A 21,697-nucleotide genomic window follows, 5' to 3' on the forward strand; every position below is an offset into this window, starting at 1 on the left:
ACATCCCCTCTACCCTCCCCGAGGTCAAGGGGATGGCACTGAAAGTTCCAATCCTCTAATCATATGATGGATTCCTCTGGTGACCAGCCCCTGTCCATAGGTGAGCATTCCAAAAGTAACCTCATTAACATAACAAAGACACCTTTATCACTCTCATCCCTTAAAAACTTTTAAGAATTTTAGGAGCTCAGTACCAGGAACCAGGACGGGAGACCAAATATATATTTCTTACTATAAATCACAATATCACAGCTGTATACTCTTTTGTGTCTAGCTTTTACTCAACATGATGTTTGTGAGACTCGTCATCATAATATGTGGCTTCTCATTGCTGTGTAGTCTGTCTTTGTATGAAAACACCCAGTTTAATTATTTATATAGCTTGTACTAGTCAGGAAAAAACAACCAGTTTAAAAAACAAAAATTGCAATTGCAGCTCAAACTGGAGGTATTTCATAACTGAATTTTCCCCACAATATTACTGTGCATTTTTCTAACTTGAAAGTTTTTATGTCCTTTGATTTCTTGCTTCTGAGCCTTTGTTCATTAGTATCTCCACTACAGAATGAAAGGAAAACAGGAAAGGAGGTGAAACTTGAATCCTTTCATTCTGCCTCTCATTACTGCCCTGGCGCAGGATGGATAAATGGAATTGGCTCTCTCCTTAATGCCCCTCCTGGTACTGTGAGGCCAGTGTTCAAATCTACTACAAGATATAATATGATAGCATTGGACTCAGTGTCTTTTTGTGGTCGAACAGCTGAATTACTCAGAACCATAACCGAGCCTACATAATTCTAGAAGAGTTTTTGGCTTATTTTTCACATACATTTATTTAAAGTTTAATACAAAATTTAACTACGGAAGCAATCGTACTCTCAGCGCTGAAATGACCTTAGACATAATCTCAATCTGTTTTCACCTGGCAGGGGGGGAGGCGATGTCTTTAGAGGTCACCCCGGCCACACACTGTGGTGGAGGCCCAACCCGGAATAGACTCCCGAATCACCTTTGGAGGCCGGCAGCCTCTCTGGGTAAAAAGTCTCTGAACTCCTTTACAGAAGCGGTTAGGAAGCATGCTGTTGCTCACTTGTTTCCAGCATTTATTCTGTAGCCTCTACGTTGTGAAGCATTCATTTCACAATTTGAACCAGTATTTGATCTTGATTCTTATTCCTGTGCATTGGCAATAAAGCCCTTCAGTTTTTAAAGGTTTATTCTAAATCAGTTAATGGAAGAACTCTTGTTTTGTCACTCTCCAAAATTCAGCCATGACTCCAGTTCAACTTGAGTTGGCATTCTGAGAACATATCCTTATTACGTTTATTAAGGTGGTAAGTATGTAAAGTGACTGTTTTATGCGTTGCTTTTCAGGAGTTCATGACCAAGCAGTTTCACAAGTGAACCGTCCAGCAAATTTAAAAAGATACAGTCCCAACTCCGCGGACGTGGGATTTATCCCGTTGTGCAAAAAAGGGCGATTTTCTGTTCCAAGGGAGAATAACATGGTTTGTATATTTAAGTGAAACTCTTTTTTTCATTCTACTTTATTTCTTTTTAATAAATTGCGTTTAATTTCATACAGTGAAACGCATAGGTATTAAGTTTACATTTCAATGAGTTTTGACAAATATGTATATCCATTCCTCATCAAAGTAAAGAGAATTTCCATCATCCCAGAAAGTTCCCTTATGCCTCATCCCAGTAAGTCCCCATCCCCTCGAATTTTGGAGAATTACTATTCTGATGTTTTTTTCCATCATAGATTAGTTTTACCTGTTCTAGAACTTTATATAAATACAATCATACAGTATGCACTCTTTTGTGTCATGATTTCCTTTCCTTTGAGTAATGTTTGATATTCATCTGATTGTAGCACTATTTCACTCCTGTTTATTGCTGAGTAGTATTCTGTTGTATGAATATCAATCATTTGTTTATGCATTCTCCTTTTGATGGACATTAGCGTTGTTTCTAGTTTTTGGCTATTATGAGTAAAGTGGCTATGAACATTATTATGGAAATCTCTTTGTGAACATATGTTTATATTTAACTTGGGTAGATACTCGGGATTGGAAGTACTGGGTCACAGGGTAGATTATAAGAAACTACCAGTTTTCTGACGCAGTTGTACTGTTTTTCATTTCCATCATATTCTGCTGTGCTTCTAAATCTCTAAAGTTGAATAAAATGGTTTATTAAACTACATATAATTAAGCTTAACATAAAATGCATTTATTTACTTACATAAGGATGAGGATAGTAATACCACCTAATTAGTATAGGCAATTCCCCAATATTTTGATCTTTGGGGATAATGTTAATTGCCTCCCAAGAGTCGTGGTTTCTGACATAACTATGTGAAAGCATTTTGAAAAGCATAAAGCATTATAGAAGGGTAAGATGAAAATATTGTTTTTATAATTATTAATCTATATTATAATTCCATATAATTTTTACTGCCTAATTTGTTATGCAGGGCTAATTCAGATAATTTTTAAAAGAAAAACACTGATAACTACTTGGTATGTTTATATTAAAATTATTCTCATAGTCCATAATTAATCCTTAGAATAGAGTTATTATTATAATGAAATTTAATGGTTATTTGCTGTCTGTTTGCTTATTTATACTGTTTTATTCCAACAAAGGATTTAAGGTGTCTTAGAGATTAATTTAATAAGAAAAATAGGTGCTTAAGTGTTTCCTATTTTGTCCACAGAGTGTCACTGTTGGATTATTTGAAAATGAAAAGCCATCTAGCATTTGATTCTTTGTGGTTAGAAATATTTGCTTTTAAAGCAGTTCTGGTGCCAGATTACTGGAAGACTAGTCTTTCTACCCTGAAGTACATAAAGGGTTAAGCTTGATGGAAAATGTTGTCTTAAACGTAGTTGGGTTAATGAGAGAACAGTTCTGCCCATATCTTTCCATGTTGTTGTAGTATTTGCAATGGTCAGAGATCCTTTAGGCCTTTGGTGCTTCTTGAAGGCGAAATTGAAGTCTTAAAACTTTTCTTTCAATCTTTCTTTAATATTTCCTTTTGCTTTATTAATAAATCCTCCCTATACAAGAACATGAATACTTGATTGTGAAGAAGGTGGACCTGACATTAGTGAATGTACAAAAGACTGAGTATGTAATATTAATTTATAATTGCCAAATATATTCTCATTTACTATCATAAAGAAAATGATTAAAATTCTTCAATTTTCATTTATTGTGGAGTTACTCTGAACTCGTGAGCTCAAGGAAGTATTTCCTCACATGAATGCTTAATCATTTTATTTACCTCTCTTCCTTATCTAATAGAAATTCATAGTACTTTTATTTTGTACCCTGTTTTAGTAGCTTTTCTAATTTTCACAACAGTTTTAGATTTACAAGAGAGTGCAAAAATATTACAGAGAGTTCTTGTATATACACTTCACACAACTTCCCTTAATGTTAACTTACCTGTATAACTTAAAGTTATGGTAATTCTATAACCACAGTGCAGTTTTCAAAACCAAGGTTTTAACATTGGTACAGTACTATTAGTTAAACTGCATCCTTGTTGGAATTTCAGCATTCCCCTTCCCTCATGTCATTTTTCTGTTCCAGAATCCAATCCAGTATCCTACATTGAATTTAGTTGTGTCTCCTTAGTTTCTTCCAGTCTGTGACAAGTCCTCATTCTTTCCTTGTCTTTCATGACCTTGACATTTTTGATGAGTGTACTGATCAGTTATTTTCTAAAATGTCGCTTGATTTTGGTATGTCTGATATTTTCTCTTGAATAGATTGAGATTATGCATTTTTGGCAAGAACGCCACACAAACCATGTTATCTTCTCATTGAATCATTTCAGGAGTACAAGGTTTCCATATAGCTTTTGACTAGTGTTAACATCAGTCACCTGGTTATCATGGTGTCTTCTGGATTTTTTTTCACTGCAAAGTTACTATTTTCCCTTTGTAATTAATAAATATCTTGGGTGGGAGTGTACTTTGATGCTATGCTAATATCCTGTCCTCAGCTTTTTACCCTGAGTTGACTTAGCTCATGGATTTTACCATGGACTTTACCTGCAATGTTTACTAATGTGGTATTTGCCTAATGGTGACTTTCTGTTTTCCTTATTGCTTTATATTTATTAATTGGAATTGGTTTGTAAGGAATAATTGTCCTTTCTCCCTCATTTATTTATTTATTCAGTTATATATTTTATATCAGTATGGACTCATGAGCATTTATTGTATTAAAAAAGTTGTCATCCAACATTATCATTATTTTGTTGATCAAATTTTCCAGCTTTGGCCATTGGGAGCTCCCTCCAACTGCCGCCTGTGGCTTTTTGACATGCCCCCACTTTTTTTTTTTTGAGCAGTTTCTTATTTTCTGACATTACAAGGTGTTCTAGCCTCATTTATAATTTCCCTGTGTCAGCCCTGGAATTCACCTCTCTCCAAGGAGCTCTGGTTCCTTTTATTGGAGAGTGGTATTTAGAAATCAAGACCTGGACACTAGGTGTGTTCATTGCTACTCTTGTGTCGTTGATCTTAGGCCTTCTCAGTGGACAGAGCTAGGAAATAAATGTATGTATACTAATCCATGCGTATGCATACATTTACATTTCTATATCTGTTTTTATATATATTGTAAATTATGCGTTCATACTGATATTCAGAAGCTTTTCTTAAACTTAGATTCTTATATAATAACTTCCTTCCTTTAACCCCCTTTTAAATCAGCTCTTATCTTTTTCATTCTCATGAATGTGGGTTTTGGTTTTACTTTATCTCTGCTTTATATTGTAGACTTCTGAAATCCTTTTGGAATGTAGGTAATAAAAGAACAATTAAAATACAGAAATATATAACGTTATTTTTTCTAGTGTTTTATTTGGCTCTCAGAGACATTAAAAATTGACTTACTTATTTCTGTGCTATTAATAGGCGTGCAATGCATCTGAAGTTTTCTTTGATGAAAATCATCGAAACCAACTTCCAAAACTCCAACGCAATTGTGAAGTATCAAAGTTGTCTCTTAATTGTAGTTTTCTAAGACATTGAGCTGAAATTTTCTTTACATCATTCAATTTCATTGTACTGTTAATAGAAAATTTGCTATGCTGAGTTCTGTATGATTATCACTCCACTGTGATACATTTGAAAAAATATCTACTTGAAACAACATCCCTAGGTGAAAAACTTGAACTAAAAATATGACTTTTGTAGCTTAAAAAAAAATAACCCATAACTGCTTAAGTGTAGTTAAGTCTCTTTCATCTAGACCGTTCAATATTGAATTTCTCCAACATTCTTTTTTAAGAAAATTGGCTGATTTGGAATAAATTTACTATGCCTAAATGTGTTATCAAGATATCTCAATTGAAACAAAATGGCAGCCCACCACTGTTTTTTAAAGAGTATATCTTACATAATTTTGAGGGGATTTTGTAAAAATTGACATGTTGATAGAGACTGATAGAAAAGAAGTATGTAATTATCAAGGGTTTTGTGAGCTGCATACCCTAGAAGTAAAGAACATTTATAAAAAAATGTTCCTTCACATATAAAGTTTCTTAATTAAAATGAGCTAGCATACTTTGAAAAGTAAAAGATGCTTATGTGAGTCTTTATCATTATTACTCTTGAGAAGAGAAGTGGAATACTTAAAGGGAACCTATGGTGTCTTCTGGGGAAGGATGTCCAGAGGGTGGGACTGTAGGGGTGACGTAGAGAGTTCTGACTTTGAGCAGGGCCATCCCTGGCCTGCTTTACATCAGTAAACATGACGAACTAGGTTGACACTGCTCTACCAGGACCTTCTGAGCGATGTGCAGGATGTGGTGAGACAGAGCATCTACAATAAGAAATGCCCAGATTCCAAAGTCACGGCCCTGAAACAGCCCTCAGGGATCCTCTCCATTTCTCCTAATTTGACAGCTCCCTCCTTTCTTCAGCTCCTTCCCTTACCAGTCTGGGCCACATGGTGCAGCATTTCATCTTTTCCTTTTTTTGATCCTTGCCCACCATTGCCCAGTGATTTTCAGACAACCCTAATCCTTGTCTCTTATTTCATGGAGAAAATGGAGGACGTGGAACAGAAATCTCCCCCAAGTCCTGATTCCTCTCCCCACAGCCAACAAACTTGCCTGGATCCATCTCTCTGCTGACCTCCTTCCCGACCATTAGAATGGGAAGGTGTTTTCCTCTGTCAGGCTAACACCTTTGCTGGTTTCTGCATCCAACTCTCTTTCCCTGTGTTCAGACACCTCCCTCCATTGGTCATCCCTCTCTCCTCTACATCTTCAGCCTCTGTCTCTATCACTCAGCATATTCATCCTCCTACAGTTTTTAAAAAATCACTTCTTTTGGCCTCTTTAGCTGTCATCCTTGCTCTCTTCTTCCCTTCATAACCGAGCTCTTTGAATGTCATTTCTATTTACTATCTAAACATCTAACTTCCTGTTTTTATCTCTCTCTCTTTTAATCATAAAAGTAAGACATATGTATATAGTTCACAGAAAAGTTAAACAGTAGAGAGTAGCTTAAATGAAACATGGAAGTCTTTTCCTCTCCACACTCAGCCCTGTACCTTGGAGGCAACCACCTTTAATAGTCTTTAAATTCTTGTAGTTTCTACCATTATACAAATAATATATTCTGTTTCTTTTTGTGTTAACTTTCTATGTTAACTTTTTAAAATTTCATTTTTTGTTGAAGTGTAATTGATTTACAATGTTAGTTTCAGGTGTACAGCAAAGTGATTCTGTTATACATATACATATATATATTTTTTCAGATTCTTTCGATGTTAACTATTAACTTACCACTTTGAAAGATGAGGAATTTAATTCTTTCATCTTCCCCACTCTGAAATTAGTTACACTGTTATTTGTAGTTCTTTTATTGCTCACTGTAATTTTTACTAATAAACTTTTTTACCTGTTTTGTCAGCTTTAGACAGCAGTCCTTTAACCATACTCATGCTCCATCGCTTAAGAACTAGAAATTAGCATTCCATACACTATCCTCCATTTACTTCCTTACAATGCCCATTTCTTACATTCCTACCATTGTCAAAGTTTATAAATTTTGTTCTGTAAACTATTAATAAGCCTTCCATGTTTTGGATATAGGTTATTTCTAAAAATCAAAAATAAATAGTCAGTGCTTACAATTCTCGGATTTTGTAAACATTTTCTATAGAACTAAATAATATCATTGGCCTCATAGGGAAACAAATATAATTTTTTATTGAAGTATAATTGACATACAACATGGTATTAATTTCAAGTGTACAACATAATGATTCAACATTTTTATACATAGCAAAATGATTCTCACAATAAGTCTAGTTATCATCTGTCATCATACAGAGTTACAAAATTTTTTTTGTGATAACAGCTTTTAAGATTTACTTTCTTAGTAACTTTCAAATTTGCAACACAATATTATTGACTATGCTTTTCAAATTAGTGTCTTCCATTTCTTTGTACAAATAGCCCAAAGTGGAATTGCTGGATTATATGGTAGTTCTATTTTTAGTTTTTTGAGGAACCTCCTTAAGTGTTTTCCATAGTGACTGCACCAATTTACATTCCCACCAACGGCACAGGAGGGTTCTTTTTTCTCTACATCCTTACCAATGCATGTTATTTCTTGTTCTCTTGATAATAGCTCTTTGGACAGCTGTGAGGTGTAATCTCATTGTAGTTTTGATTTGCATTTCTCTGATGATTAGTGAGCATCTTTTCATGTACTTGTTGGCCATTTGTATGTTTTTGGAGGAATATCTGTCTGTTCAGTTCCTCTGCACATTTTTTAATTGGATTGTTTTTTGTTATTGAGTTGTATATATTTTGGGTATTAACCTCTTATCAGATATATGACTTGAAAATATCTTCTCCAATTCAGTAGGTTGCCTTTTTGTTTTGTTGATGGTTTCCTTCACGATGCAGAAGCCTTTTAGTTTGATGTAGTCCCATTTATTTTTGCTTTTGTCATTGCCTTTGGGGTCAGATCCAGAAAAGTATTGCTAAGACTGATGTCAAGGAGCTTTCTGCTTGTGTTTTCTTCTAGTTTTATGGTTTCTGGTCTTACATTCAAGTCTTTAATCCATATTGAGTTAATTAAGAAATATAATCTTATGTTGCTAATTCTCTACTATTCAGTGTCCTGAGCATCAAAGTCTAGGATTCTCTCCTGTATTCCAGCAGCACTCAACATCATGTTATATTCTAGTTGGTTTTCTTTTTGAACTGGGATTTATTTGCCTAAACATTTTCTTATATAGAAGTTTTTTTTTTCCTTTTGGAGTTTCTGCTGACTGTTTATTTTTGCTGAGAGAAGAAATACAGCTTTTTCATCTCTTTGCTAGGATTTTTGGACTTCAGAGTCATTCTCCATGTTAAATGGAATCTTTTTTCTTCTTAAAGTCATTTTTTCACTAATCCTTCCTATTCTAATTTAAACCAGTTACTTTATGCACACAACTGTCATCTCAGTACTGTTTTTGATTGCCTGCTGCTTCTTGGATCCCATGGCTTCCTCATCTTGGATTCCCCTCTTGTTTTCTTTTTAATTTTCCCTGAGTAACTACTCCTTAAACATTTTTTTTCCAAGAAAGGTGCATATGAGTTACATTTCCAGAGTCTTAGCATATCTGAAAATTTCTTGGTATCCCTTTATGTCTCTTATGTCCCATATTTGTCCCTCATGCTAAGTATGGAATTCTAGGTTCAAAATTACTTTCCCATAGAAATTCTATCCTAGCATCTAGTGCTCTTTAGAAGTTTGTTAGTATTATGATTCTTTATAGATGAATTTTTTTTCTTTGTCTTTGGAAACTTTTAGAACCTTTATCTCTTTTCTATATATCCTGAGCCTTTTCAATATGAAGATTTGTACCATTCTTTAGCTCTGGTAGAATTTTTTTTCTTCTTTCCTCCTTTCTGTATACTCTGTTCCCTCTATCTAGAATGACTTTTAGTTGTATGTGACAACTCTTACATCATCCACATTGCTTAATGTTTATCTCACTTTCTGTCTCTGGCCATGTGCAGTGTTCTGACAGATATCCTTGACTTTGTCTTCCTGGTGTTCTGTTGATTTTTTTTTTTGGCACAGTCAATCATACTTATAATTTTCAGTAATTTGTTCTTATTTTCTAATTCCCAATATTTTATAGCATTATATTTTTGTTTTTTATTGTGTGATATCATCCTGAATGTCTTGAGCATATTATTTGGACGTATTAAAAGTGTTCTTCTGTTTTTGAAATTACTTCTTTCTCTTCTAAGTTATTTTGTACTGTCCATTAGTCCCTCTCTCAGTCTAAATTTACCTGAATGATTCTCTTTTTACCAAAGCTTTTGATTCCGTACAATTCTGAAAATCTATGTCTTTAGCCTATGCTGCTCTCTGTGGCCCCAGAATCATGTATGTATTTAGCCATCACCTGCTAGAGAACGCTATAAAATGTGTACAAAATCATCTTTTCCTTATTTCCTCTCTCAGGTTAACAACTACCATTTCCTTTATTGTTTAAGCCAGAAATCCAGACATTGTCCTTGACTAGTTCCTCCTCCTCTCCCACATTCACTAAATCTGGTGGCTCTCTCTCTCTTTAATATAACTCAAACCAGTTTCTTTTACATCCTAACTACTATGACGTTGATCCAGACTCTCATCATTTTTTTTTAACATTTTCTAAAAATGAGTCTGACTCATGTCTTTCCCATGCTTGAGTTTCTATTGCCTTCAGGGTAAAAATATAAATATGGCACTTCTTACCTCCTCAGCCTCCTTTCCCAACACTTTTTCCTCTAAGTGTCACACTTTGCACTAAACTATAAATAGTTACCTAAATATATTATGCTAATTCATGTTCTGGTATTTTTGAATTTGCTGTTCCTTCTGCCCTGTGTGCCCTTCCGTGCATCTTCACCTGGTGAACAATTTCTCATCTTTTAATTCTCAATACAGACATTTCCTTCTCTGAAAAGACTGCCATGACTGCCAGCCTGGATTAGGTCCCATTTTTTTTCTGTGCACACTTAGCCTCCTGTTCTTACTTGTATCATGGCACTGGTAATAATGATAGATGATCGAGCACTATTGGACCAGTTATTATGTAGTATTGTTATTATTATGTTAGTATTATAATAATACTATAGTACCTCGTTTTGTCCTCAAGATAACTTTGAGAGAGATTTTCATCCCCAATTCTATACATGAGGAAATTGATGCACAGAGAAGTTAAGTAACTTACCCAAGGTCACAGAGCTAATAAGTGGTAGAACTCTAGTATTTGAACCCAACCTCATTCTCTGAGAGCCTGTGCTGCTTACCCCAGTGCTATAGGCCAGTGAGTCTCACATTTGATCATACATTCAAATCACCTGGAGGGTTTGTGAAAACATAGGTGGCTGCCCTTGCTCTCAGAGTTCCTGCATCAGGTCTGAGGTGGGAGATTTTGCATCTTTTCTTTTTTTCCTTTTTTAATTGAAGTATAGTCAGTTTACAATGTTGTGCCAATTTCTAGTGTACAGCATAATATTTCAGTCATATATATACATACATAAATTCCTTTTCAGATTCTTTTGCATTATAGATCACTACAAGATATTGAATATAGTTCCCTGTGCTATACAGTAAAAGCTTGTTGTTTATCTGTTGATTTTGCATTTCTGACAAGCTGTAGGTGATACTGATACTGGTCCATGGACCACACTTTGAGAACCACTGTCCAGGCTGCTAACCAATTTCTTCACTGAAATTGTCTATTTGCTTGTCTTTCTCCCCAGCTAAAATGGAAGTTCGGCAGGAGCTGGTTGGTTTTTTCTTTTCTTTTTTTTTTTATGCCTGCATTCCTAGCATCTAGCAAAGTAGTTCTGACAGGGGGTAGGCCCTCCATAAATGTTTATTTGAATGAATGAATGAGGTAATGGTTCTGGGCTCTTCATTTAAGTGTATTTTTTGCCCGAATGAAATTTCTGTGTATTTTAAGAATTCTCAGGTTTTATCAGTCACATACCTGACTGGTATATGGGGGCCATGTACTGAAAGGCTTTGTAAGGTTAATGTTAATTACATGATTGTAAAATACTCTGACGCTGAAAGTCACATCGGTTATATTTGACTCACTGTTCTTTCCACAGTGGACCGGTCACTGCCTGTTAATTTATACCATCATTACATGCAAAGAGGCTCTTTGGCCTTTTAGCAGATTTGAACATATTTTTCTTAAAATAGCACCTTCCTTGATGTAGAATGATTCCATCATAAATGTGATGGCTTATAGAGCTTGTGGTACATTCACTTTCCAGTGTTCAAGCTTCTTAAAATGCCTGTGGGACGAGGAGTAGCTGAGTGGGAGGTCAGGGCTCCTATCTCAGCCAGCTCAGCTCTGTGTCACTAACAACTAGGCATCAAATGGGAAACAAGAAATTTCTCACCGCTTGAGAACTTTGTTTCTAGCAGTCAAAGTTTGGCTTTATGGTATTTTCTTATATGTTACATTTCTTTCCAAATAGGAATTACTAAAATTTTTTTATTATAACAGGGTTTGCAAGAACTTCTTGAAAACATAGAGAGGCAGGTTAACCGCCTTTGTGAAATTGTTTCACGAATGCAGCATTCTTTGGAGAAATCATTGTCACTAAACTATGTAAGTGTTACAAGAACATTTTTACTACTTTGATAAGCCTCTAGTTTCTAAAAATCAGTCAGTTAGAAGTGAGAGAGAACTAATAACTCTGTGGGTTTATCTATACTTACTTTAGCAGCAGGTTGGAGACTAAACCTCCTTTGGAAGAATGCTGAAGTTTAGTTTAGGTTTGAGAGATTATGATACTGAGTATTTATATGTTTGTAACCATGAGGTATAAAATGCAATCAAAGTGTAAGGTTGAAGAGGAATAAAAATCATATAATCAAAATTCAACATTTTTACTTGACTTTGGAAAATGATATTGCAAGGAAAATAGGTATTAATGTTTTTTACCAACTTTTTAATTCTTAATTTTACTCACAGATGATTAATACTGGCTTTGTGTCATTTTAGAGGTCATCTGGATTTGCACAAAAATGTTTTGATTGTATACCTCATGGAGAAATTAAGTCTAAAAACCAAAGAAAGGAGCTTAACCCATTGTGTTCTCTTACCCTGGACAGGGAGATTGTAGCCCAACTATTCCAGTGGAAAGGCAAGAAAACGGTGCCGAGATCAACCCTGTAGGAACATCTCTTCAGTCAGCAGCACTTCCTAAACTGCAGGAGCCAGTCCTCATGGAAAGTCGACCACTTCCCAAAATTGTCTCCACGTATTCATTACAGCCAAGTCTCACACCAGGCAGCCCGTTTTCTGATCCTGCTGTTCCATCCTACTTTTTCAGCGAAGGTGCAGAAAGTACCAACAGTGTTATCTCACCTGCCCAGGCTAATCTAGCAGTACCTTCAGCAGTTTTCCCACAGGGAGAACCCAGTCTGGCAGACACCCCTAAGACACCCTCAACTATAATGGGAAATAATAGCGTGAGCCCAGACACTGCCTTGCCACCTCTCTGCATCCTTCCCAATTCTGGTGAGTTTGAAATGCCACACATTATAAATAGCATCCTTTAATCTAGATTCTAAAGCATCCTTAATGCAAACTAGTGATAGCTATTTTTTAACTAAAAGTTTTATATTGAGATAATTGTAGATTCACATGTAGTTGTAAGAAATAATGCAGAGTGATGCCTTTTACCCAGTTTCCCCCAATGGTAGGTAACATCTTGTAAAACTACAGTAAAATATCACAACCAGGATATTGACGTTGATATAATCCACCGATCTTATTCAGCAGTTTTGTTTGACTTGTATTCATTTGTGTCTGTACATTTAGTTCTGTGCAGTTTTATCACATGAGAAGGTTTGTATATCCACTGCCATAGTCAAGGTATAGAACATTTCCATCGCCACAAAGATCATTTGTATTGCCTTTTTATAACCACACCTATCACCCTCCGGTAACCCTGCCCTCCCTGTTCCCCTGTCTCTAACTGTTGACAACCACTGATCTAGTCTCCATTTGAGAACTTTGTCACTTCAAATTGTTATATATTTGGATGCATGTAGTATGTAACATTTTGATACTGGCTTTTTCTACTCAATGCAAGTCCCTAGAGATTAAACCAAGTTGTTCACTAGTTCCTTTTTATTGCTGAGTACAGATGTGTCATAGTTTAACCATTCATCTGTTGAGGAAAATTCGGTGGTTTTTTTTTTCAGTTTTTGACTATTATTTACTATGAATATTCATGTATAGGTTTTTGTGTAAATAAAAGTTTTCATTTCTCTGACATGTATACCCAAGAGTGCAATTGCTAGTTATATGTTAATTACATGTTTAATTTTATGAGAAACTACCTGTTTTCCAGTGTACCTGTACCATTTTACATTCCTATCAGTTATGTATGAGTGATCCAGTTTCTCTGCATCCCTATTTCTGCATTTCTGCTGTTTCCATGATCCTTTCTTCCTTCTGCTGCTTCATGATTCATTCTTACATCATATCCTATCTGATAGAAGATTTTCTTCTAGTTTTTTCTTTAAGAGTAAGTCTGCTGGGGACAAAATCTTTTACTTTTCCTTTGTGTGAGAATATCTTTATTTCCCTTTTTTTCCTGAAGGATAGTTTCCCCAGTGTAGAATTTGTGGATGAAAGTTCTTGTATTGTAGCCCTTGAAAACTTTTTATTTACAGAAATGCCAGGAAAAGAAGAAATCAGCCTTGAAAACAGCACAGAATCAGTGCATTACCCAACTTTATTCAGAAATGACAGTGGCCAAGATACTGCTTCTTCATCTATCTTCATCCCTCTCAATTTTAGTGAGTTTGAAATGACACATGTTACAAGTAGCACTATTTAATCTAGATTTACTAACATTCTCAGTGCAAATCAATGGGTAGCTCTTTTTTATTTTTATTTTTATTTTATTTTTTAACATTTTTTATTGATTTATAATCATTTTACAATGTTGTGTCAAATTCCAGTGTAGAGCACAATTTTTCAGTTATACATGAACATATATATATATATTCATTGTCACATTTTTTTTCCTGTGGGTAGCTCTTTTTTAAATTAAGCTTTTTATTTTGAAATAATTTTAGATTCATGTGAAATCATAGAAATCATACAGAGATCCTATTTATGCTGTACCCATTTTCCTCAACACGATCTTGTTAAACTATAGTGAAATATCACAATTAGGATACTGACATTGATTAAATATACATTTGTGTGTGTGTGTGTATGTTTGTGTGTATTTAGTTCTATGCAATTTTATTCCATGAGTTGATGTATTTCCCCACCATCACAGATGTAATATAGAACATTTCCATCCTTACCACAAAAACCCTTCATATTGCCCTTTTTATAACAACAACTACTCCCTCTGGTCACCCTTTCCTCCCACCCTCCCCTTTCCTAATCCCTGGCAAGCAGTGAACTGATTTCCCTTACTATGGTCTTGTCACTTGAATATTATTATTTAAATGGGATAAGATACTGTATAACCTTTTGGACGTGACTTTTTATTTATTTGTTTATTTATTTTACCAAACATGATTTCCTGGCAATTTACACCAATTGTTGCATATATCAAGAGTTCCTTCCTTTTTATTGTTGAATACTGTTCCATGCTGTGGGTGTATAACTTTTTGTCTGTTCACCATTGAAGGACATCTGGGATATTTCCAATTTTGGGCTATTACAAGTTTAGCTCTACGGACAGTTAGGTAACGGTTTTTGTGTAAACGTAAGTTTACATTTCTTTGAGGTAAATGCCCAAGAGGGTAATTCTGGGTCATATGTAATTCCATGATTAGTTTTATATGAAACGACTAAAATTATTTTTCAGAGTAGCTGTACCATTATACCTTTCATCCATAATATATGTGATATAATTTCTCTACATGCATGTTTCTTCTCTTTCCATTCTTCTTTCTTTCTTTCTTCTTGATGCTCAAAGATCCATTCTTTCATCATATCCTTTCTGTTTGAAGATTTTTTTAGCCTTCCTTTAAGGGTAAGTCTGCAAGAAACAAGTTCTTTTAATTTTCCTTCATGTGAGGAATGTCTTTATTTCCCATACATTAATGAAGGATAGTTGCATTGTGTATAGAATTAATGATTGAAAGTTATTTTCTTAAGCACTTGAAAAATGTTTTTCCTGTAGATACACCAGAAACCAGCCTGGGAGATAACCCTGAGACAAAAAGTAACCCAACTTTATTGATAAATGACAGTGGCCAATGTTCTTCGTCTTTCAGACTCCCACCCAATTTTGGTGAGTTTCAAATGAGACATACTGCAAGTAGCACTGCTTCATCTAGATGTGTCAATATCCTTAATGCAAGCTAGTCGTAGCCCATTTTTAAAATGAAACTTTTTATTTTGAAATAATTTTAGGTTCGCATATATTTGTAAAAAATATAAAGAGAAATAATATAAAGAAATTCACACATATTTGTAAGTAATAATATAAAGAGATCCCTAATATAAAGAGACTCTTTCCTCCCAATGATAATATCTTACACAACTAGTAAAATATCACAACCAGGGTATTGACATTGATACAATACACAGATGTTATTGAGATGCTCCCAGTTTTACTTGTAGTAATTTGTGTCTGTTTATGTTTATTTCTGTCTAATTTCATCACATGAGTAGGTGTGATATCCAACACCACGGTCAAGATACAGAACATTTCCATCACCATAAGATGCCTCTTTTTGCCCTTTTATAGCCACATCCACCTCTCTCAGGTCACCCTTTCCTTGCCCACTGCCTAGCCCCTGGCAAACACTGGTTTCTATAATTTTGTCACATCAAGAGTGTTACATAAAGGGAGTCTTATGGTACATAACATTTGAGTATTTTTTTTTTCACTCAGCATAATTCCTTGAAGATCCATCCAGGTTGTTGCATGTATCCATACTTACTTCCTTTTTATTGCTGAATAGTTTCACAGGATTTCAATATACAATAGTTGTTTTTAACCATTCACCCACTGAAGGACATTAGTTTTCTTCCCTTAGTTTTTTGTATTAGGAGTAAAGCTGTTATCAACAACCATGTAACTGGTTTTTGTATGAATATAAGGTTTTATTTCTCTGTCATGAATGCCAAGAGTGCAATTTTTGAGTCTTATGGTAATATCATTTTAGTTTTATAAGGAAATGCCAGCTTTCTAGAGAGGCTGTACCATTTTTCATTCTTACCAGCAGTGATCTGTTTCTTCACATTCATATTTCTGTTCTTCCCATTGTTCTTTCTTTCTTCCCGTTGCTCCAGATTTCCTTCTTTCACCATATCCTTTCTGTTTGAAGATTTTCCTTTAGCCTTTCTGTATGGGTAAGTCTGCTAGGGACAGATTCTTTTAGTTTTCTTTTGTTTCAGAATGTTTTTATTTCACCTTTTACTTGAAGAATAATTTCACTTCATGTAGAATTCACAGCTGACAATTCTTTTCTTTCAGCAGTTGAAAAATTCATCCTTATAGAAATGCCAGGAAAAGCAGAAAACAACCTGGAAAACAGCTCTCAGACAATGTATTACCCAGCTTTATTGGGAAATATCAGTGGCCCAGATACTAATTCTTCATCTTATTCGGTTCCAACCAATTTTGGTGAGTTTGAAATGATTCATATTATGAGTAGCACTGTTCATCTAGATCCATCCACACCCTTAATATAAGCCAGTTGCAGCTCTTTTTAAAACTTTAAAAAATGTTATTTAAAATTCACATGCAGTTGAAAAAAAATACAGAGAGATCCTGTTTATGCTTTACCTATTTTCCCCAGTGACCTCACCTTGAAAAACTATAGTACTGGGTCACAACCCAGTTATTGACATTTATTCAACCCACATATGTTATTGAAGTGCTTCCAGTTTTACGTGTATGTGTATGTGCACACTTTCATGTGTGTATGCAATCTTAGCACATGAGTAAGTGAGTTTCTACAGTTAAGGTAGAGATCATTTACATCACTCAAGGATCCCTTGTTGTTGCCCTTTTACAACCACATCAGCCTTCCCTTTATACAAGATTCATCCCTAACACCTGGCTACCCGTGATCTCTGTACAATTTTGTCTTTATTGTTATAAGTGGAATAATACACTGTGTAACCTTTGGGATTGGCTTTTTTCACTCAGCCTGATTCCCTGGAGACTCATCCAGTTTGTGGCATGTATCAGTAGTTTATTACTCTTATTGCTGAAGAGTATTCCCAATGCTATGGATACACAACATTTTGTTTAACTGTTCACCTGTTGAAGGACATCTGGGCCTTTTCAGTTTTTGGCTATTAGGAGTAAAGCAGCTATAAATATTCATGTATACACTTTTGTGTAAATATCAGTTTTTATTTCTCAGTAGTTCTTTTCTATTGATGAAGAGTTTCCCATGGTATAGATATGCAACAGTTTTTTTTTTAACAGTTTTTTTTTTTTTAAAAAAACCATTCACTCATTAAAGGACATCTGGCTTTTTTCTTTCTGAATTTTTAGATACTACAAGTAAAGCTGCTGTGAACATTCATGTACTGATTTTTGTGTCAATATAAATTTTCATGTCTCTGTCATGAATGCTAAAAGTATAGTTGCCAGGTCTTGTAGTAATAGCATGTTTAGTTTTATAAGAAACTGCCAAACAGTTTTCCAGAGAGGCTATAACATTTTACATTCCCAACAGCAATATGTGGGTGATACAGTTTCTCTCTATCCATATTTATGATCTTTCCATTGTTATTTCTTCCTTCCTGATGCTCCAAGATTCCTTCTTTCATAATATCCTTTCTGTTTGAAGATTTTCCTTTAGCTATTCTTAAGGGGAAATCTGCTAGGGACAATTAAAAAATCTTTTCTACTTTGCGTCAGAATGTCTTTATTTCTTATTCTTTCCTGAAGGATAGCCTCACCCAGTATAGAATTCACAATTGAGAATTCTTATCTTTCAGCACTTGAAAAAGTTATACTTATAGAAACGCCGGGAAAAGCAGAAGCCAGCGTGGAAAACAGCTCTCAGACAATGTATTACCCAAATTCAGTGGGAAATGACAGTGGCCCAGATACTGCCTCATCAACTCACTACATTCCACACAATTTTGGTGAGTTTGAAATGATACAAATTTTATGTAGCACTGTTTAATTTAGATCCATCAACATCTTTAATGTAAGCTCATGATAACTCTTTTTAAATTAAACTTTCAATTTAAGATAATCCCGTAGTTGTAAGAAATAATAGAGTGATTCTGTTGATGCTTTATCTAGTTTTCCGAACAGTAACATCTTATGAAACTATAACAGAACATCACAACCAGGATATTGACATTGATAAAATCTACAGATTTTATTGAGATTTCCCCAGTTTGATTGTATTGATTAGTGTGTATGCATGTTTAGTTCTATTTGATTTTTACCATATGAGTAGGTTTGATATCCACCACCTAGTCAAGATTCAGAACATTTCCATCACCATAAGGATGCCTCATCTTGCCCTTTTGTAACCGCACTCACCTCAGCTTGATACCCTGGACATTCATTTGACTTGTGTGCATCAGTAGTTCCTTCTTCTTTATTGCTGAGTACTATTTCATGGTGTGGATGTACCACAGTTTGTGTATTGATTCACAGTTGAAGAATGTCTGAATTTTTTTCCAGTTTTCAGTATTACAAGTAAAATTGCTATGACTGTTCATGTACAGGTTTTTGTGTGAACATAAGTTTTAATTTCTCTTAGATAAATGCCCAAGAGTGAAAATGTTTGGTTGTGTGGTAATTGCATATTTAGTTTTGTAAGAAACTGCCAAGCGGTTTTCCAGAGAGGCTGTACCATTTTACTTTCCTGCCAGCAACGTGTGAGTGATCTAGTTTTCCACATCCATATTTCTGCTGCTTTCATTGTTCTTTCTTCGTTTTTGGTGCTCCAAGATTAGTTCTTTCATCATTCTTTTCTGGTAGAAGATTTTCCTTTAGCTATTCTCAAGTGTAAATCAGCTAGTGAGAAATACTTTTAGCATTCCTTTGTGTGAGAGTGTTTTTATTTCCTCTTTATTCTTTTTGTTTTAATCACTTGTTTGTTCATTTCTTTTTTCAGCTTTATTGAGTTATAATTGACAAATAAAATTGTCATGTATTTAAAGTGTACAATGTGATGATTTTATATACGTATATATTGTAAAAGGATTCCCACCATCGAGTTAAAACATTCAGTCGTCTCACACATTTACCTTTGTATTTTTTTTTTTTTGTAGTAAGAACGCTTAAGTTCTACTCTCTAAGCAGATTCCAACTATACAATGCAGTATTATCAGTTATAGCCATCATGTTATACATTAGATCCCCGGACCTCATTCATCTTAAAATTGAAAGTTTGTACCCTTTTACCAGCCACTTCCTATTTCCCTCACCACCCAAAAGCCCCTGGCAGCCACATTCCATTCTTGTTTCTATGCGTTTGACATTCTTAAAAGATTCCACACATAAGTGATACCATACAGTATTTGTCTTTTTCTGTCTGGCTTATTTCACTTAGCAAAATGCCCTCCAGATTCATCCATGTTGTCAACAAATCTGCTTTATTCTTGAGGTATTGTTTTGCTTGATATAGAATTCATGGTTGAGAATTCTTATCTTTTAGTACTTGAAAATATTTTATTTATGTAAATGTTGGTAAAAGCTCAAACTGCCTGGAAAAGGGCCCTGAGACAACAAATTATCCACTTTTTTGGAAAACAACAGTAGTCAAGATATTTCCTCATTATGTCACTGCATTCCTCCCAGTTTTGGTGAGTTTGAAATGATACTTTGACATATAGCATATTTAATCTAGATTCCTCAGTCTCCTTAGTTCAAGATAGTGGTAGCTCTTTCTAAGTAAAGTATTTATTTTTAGAATAATTTAGCTGCACAGGCAGTTACAATAAATAATACAAAGAGATCCTATGTTCCCATTACCCAATTTTCCTCAATGGTAACATCTTGCAAAATGATCAAAAATTACTACAACCAAGATATTGACATGATATCATTCATAGGTATTACTGAGATGTCTCCAGTTTCACCTGTATTAATATATGTGTGTGTGTATTTAGTTCTATACAATTTTTTCATATGTGTAGGTTCACATATCCTCCACCACAGGCAAGTCTTGAAACAGTTCCATCACCAGCATGATATCTCATATTGCTCTTTTATAACCACACCCATCTCCCTCCAGTTGACATTTGCCCCCCACATCTACCCTCTGCCCTGTTGCAAGGCAACCATGAATCCTTTCTCCTGATCTATTATTTGTCCCTTCAGCATTGTTACATAAATGGAATCATGTGGTGTTTGAGATTGGCTTCTTCTCTCAGTGTGAATCCCTGGAGATTCATTCATATTGCTGTGTGTATCAGTGGTTCCTTCTTTTTTTTTTTTTATTGTTCAGTAGTATTTCATGTGATGGATGTACCAGGGTTTATTTATCTGTTCACCTGTTGAAAATATCTGGGTTTCTTGTTTTTGGCTGTTAAAGATAAAACTGATATGAATATTCACTCATAGTTTTAAATTTTGCTTCATTTCATTTATTTCACTCTTTCACACAAGTTTTCATTTTTCCGGGATGAATGCCCAAGAGTGCAATTTCTGGGTCCTATGGTAATTGCATCCTTAGTTTTATAAGAAACTGTCAAACTGCTTTCCAGTGTAGCTGTACCATTTTTCATTCCTTCCAGCAAAGTATGAGTGATCTAGTTTCTCTGCATCCATATTTCTGCTCTTTCCAGTCTTCTTTCTCTTTAATGCTCCAGAATTCTGTTGTATCCTTTCTATTAGAAGGTTTTCATGTAGCCATTTTTTCAAGTATGTCAGTAACAAAAACTTTTGATTTTCCTTTGTTGGTAAATATCTTTATTTTTTGCTGCATTACTAGAGAGTAATTTCATCAGATACAGATATGAGATTGGGAGGCTTTTCTTACAGCATTTGAAAAATGTTTTCCCTATAGAAATGTTGGTCAAAGCAGAAACCAGCTTGGAAAATAACACTCAGATGATGAATTACCCATCTTTCTTGGAAAATGTCAGTGATCAAGATGCTTCATGTTTCTTCATCCCTCCCAGTTTGGGGGAGTTTGAAATGATACATATTACATGTAACACTACTTAATCTAGACTTATTATCACCCTTAATGTAAGCTAGTGGTAGCTTTTCCTAATTAAAAGTTAATTTTAATTAATTAATTTAAAATTAAAAGTTTCATTTTAAGAAAATTCTAGCTACACATGCAAATTGTAAAAAACAATGCAGAGATCTTGTGTGCTTTTACCTAATTTCCCCCAAAGATAACATCTTGCAAAACTGTAGTGCAATATCAAACCAGGCTATAGACATTGATAAAATCCAGATTTTATTGAGATGTCTTCAGTTTTATTTGTACTTGTGTGTGTGTATGTGTATTCAGTTTTATATAATGTCATGATATGAGTATGTTTCCATATCCTCTATCACAGTCAAGATTCAGAACATTTCCATCACCACAAGGATCTCCCTATTGCCCTTTAAAACCACACCAACCCTTCTCCTCTCATGCTCCCATCTCTACTCTGCCTTCTCCCTGCTCTTGGCAGCCACTAATATGCTTTTCTTCTTTATAATTTTATTATTTCAAGAGTT

At 34.7% G+C, this 21,697-nt stretch overlaps 1 protein-coding gene across 1 annotated transcript in view; it reads left to right on the forward strand.

Moving 5' to 3' along the window:
- The first annotated feature begins 940 nt into the window (after window positions 1-940).
- Window positions 941-21,697, forward strand: part of BEND2 (BEN domain containing 2) — a 41,323-nt gene continuing 20,566 nt past the window's right edge. Inside the window, exons 1-8 of the mRNA XM_064483211.1 lie at window positions 941-1,034; window positions 1,375-1,508; window positions 11,554-11,658; window positions 12,165-12,573; window positions 12,694-12,707; window positions 13,664-13,862; window positions 16,517-16,663; window positions 17,995-18,144. Of these exons, the coding sequence (XP_064339281.1) occupies window positions 941-1,034; window positions 1,375-1,508; window positions 11,554-11,658; window positions 12,165-12,573; window positions 12,694-12,707; window positions 13,664-13,862; window positions 16,517-16,663; window positions 17,995-18,144 (1,252 nt within the window). The remainder of the gene's footprint in view (window positions 1,035-1,374; window positions 1,509-11,553; window positions 11,659-12,164; window positions 12,574-12,693; window positions 12,708-13,663; window positions 13,863-16,516; window positions 16,664-17,994; window positions 18,145-21,697) is intronic.

The sequence above is a fragment of the Camelus dromedarius genome, chromosome X (assembly GCF_036321535.1).
Source record: "Camelus dromedarius isolate mCamDro1 chromosome X, mCamDro1.pat, whole genome shotgun sequence".
Classification (NCBI taxonomy): domain Eukaryota; kingdom Metazoa; phylum Chordata; class Mammalia; order Artiodactyla; family Camelidae; genus Camelus; species Camelus dromedarius.